Here is a 1,498-nt window from a genome sequence, read left to right on the forward strand (position 1 = left end):
ACACCACGTGCCTGTCAGAGTAACTCGTGGTCATGATTGCATAAGTAGCTATACCAAAAGAGTATACACGTATGATGGATTATATGAGGTACAGTTTCTGTATCCCTTTATCTAATATTACCTCTGATTTCCTAAAAGCGAAAATTCACAAGGAAAAATTTGTTCCTCAGAAGTCAGAACTACATCTAAGGTCTTTAATCTTATTGCTTTTCCTTATTAATTGGTGTAACTCTAGTCCACTTCCATACTTTCTTCGTATAGGTTGTAAAGTACTGGGCACAAAAGGGCGTTTCAGGATTTACAGTGTATAAGTACCAACTGAAAAGACTGGAGGGCCAACCAGAACTAACTACTGATCAGGTCTGTATGCTTTCTTGTTGTATGGTTTATGATAGCTGATGTTTTAAATATATTTTCATATTTTAATATCCTAGTGTGGATATCTGGTGCAACATTGTTTAGATAAGCTATTTCAAAACCAATAGTTCCTCAATGTTCTGAACATATAATGTAGTTCGTAAACCACGCCTTTTAAACTAATAAATTATCTTCAAAACCAAGATTAGATATTTTTTTTCAGCTGAAAATGGTATCATCGTGGTAAAATAACTAAAATGTTAATTCGGTTTTGCTCTAAAGTAACAAAATAAATTGTTTACCTATTTTTCTACAAGATTTTTGTCACTCTTATTTTGACATTGCTATAAAGATGACTCATATATAATATTCTTCCTAAATCAATCCTGGATCCATTCCACACAATTTTTTTTTTCTGTACTTCAACATTTGCAGAATTTGTTAGGTTACCTTAGAAACAAGGTTTTCTTGCATTTCACTTTTTCCTAGCTGTATTCTTAGTATGTGTACCGAAAATGTGGTCAGCTATTTTCTCATTTACATTTTGCTACTAAGTGCACCAATTACTTCCCTTATTACTTTATAAAGTTTTTGGTGTTGTCAATTTTCTAATTTTTGAATGGCTTCTGTTGCTTTGATAATATCTATTATGTTCAAACTTCTTACCTGACTAAGCAAATGCATATGGTTGTTTACTATGGGTAGTTCTATAATTTGATAGTTTGTTTCTTTTTATTGCAGGTTAACTTTGTTTGTGGACGCATACCAAAGTCTACTTCAGAAATTGAGGGGTATTTGTTCAATTGATTTCCATTTAGTATTGTGCAATCAGTTTCATTTTAACATCTATTAATGCAATGTCTTTGTTAAGCTTGGTATGTGAGGACATCTCTAAAGGGCTAGAATTTAAGCGCATTCCAGCCACTAATCGCGTTGATGATTCACCAGTTTCACCATCAGGTAAGTTGAAATAAAAACTGGAGAGTAATATTAGCATTATTAGTATCCACTTAATGATATTATACAAGCTGAATTATCCTCTTTTTGATTATCAGGTTTCACATACATCAAATCTTTGATGATTGAGCCCAATGTCAAAATTCCTAAGAGTTCGACTGGGTGTAATTGCCAAGGCAGCTGC

The 1,498-nt window shown here is 32.8% G+C and overlaps 1 protein-coding gene across 1 annotated transcript in view; it reads left to right on the plus strand.

Moving 5' to 3' along the window:
* The window catches only part of LOC111829002 (histone-lysine N-methyltransferase, H3 lysine-9 specific SUVH4-like), a gene marked incomplete at both ends in the record, with an annotated part of 2,794 nt that extends 1,302 nt beyond the window's left edge, over window positions 1–1,492 (plus strand). The window contains 5 exons of the mRNA XM_023777617.1: window positions 3–88; window positions 262–360; window positions 1,099–1,148; window positions 1,229–1,317; window positions 1,413–1,492. Coding sequence (XP_023633385.1) covers window positions 3–88; window positions 262–360; window positions 1,099–1,148; window positions 1,229–1,317; window positions 1,413–1,492 — 404 coding nt within the window. The remainder of the gene's footprint in view (window positions 1–2; window positions 89–261; window positions 361–1,098; window positions 1,149–1,228; window positions 1,318–1,412) is intronic.
* Window positions 1,493–1,498: the final 6 nt, after the last annotated feature.

Source organism: Capsella rubella, unplaced genomic scaffold (genome assembly GCF_000375325.1).
Source record: "Capsella rubella cultivar Monte Gargano unplaced genomic scaffold, Caprub1_0 scaffold_300, whole genome shotgun sequence".
In the NCBI taxonomy this organism is placed as follows: Eukaryota; Viridiplantae; Streptophyta; class Magnoliopsida; order Brassicales; family Brassicaceae; genus Capsella; species Capsella rubella.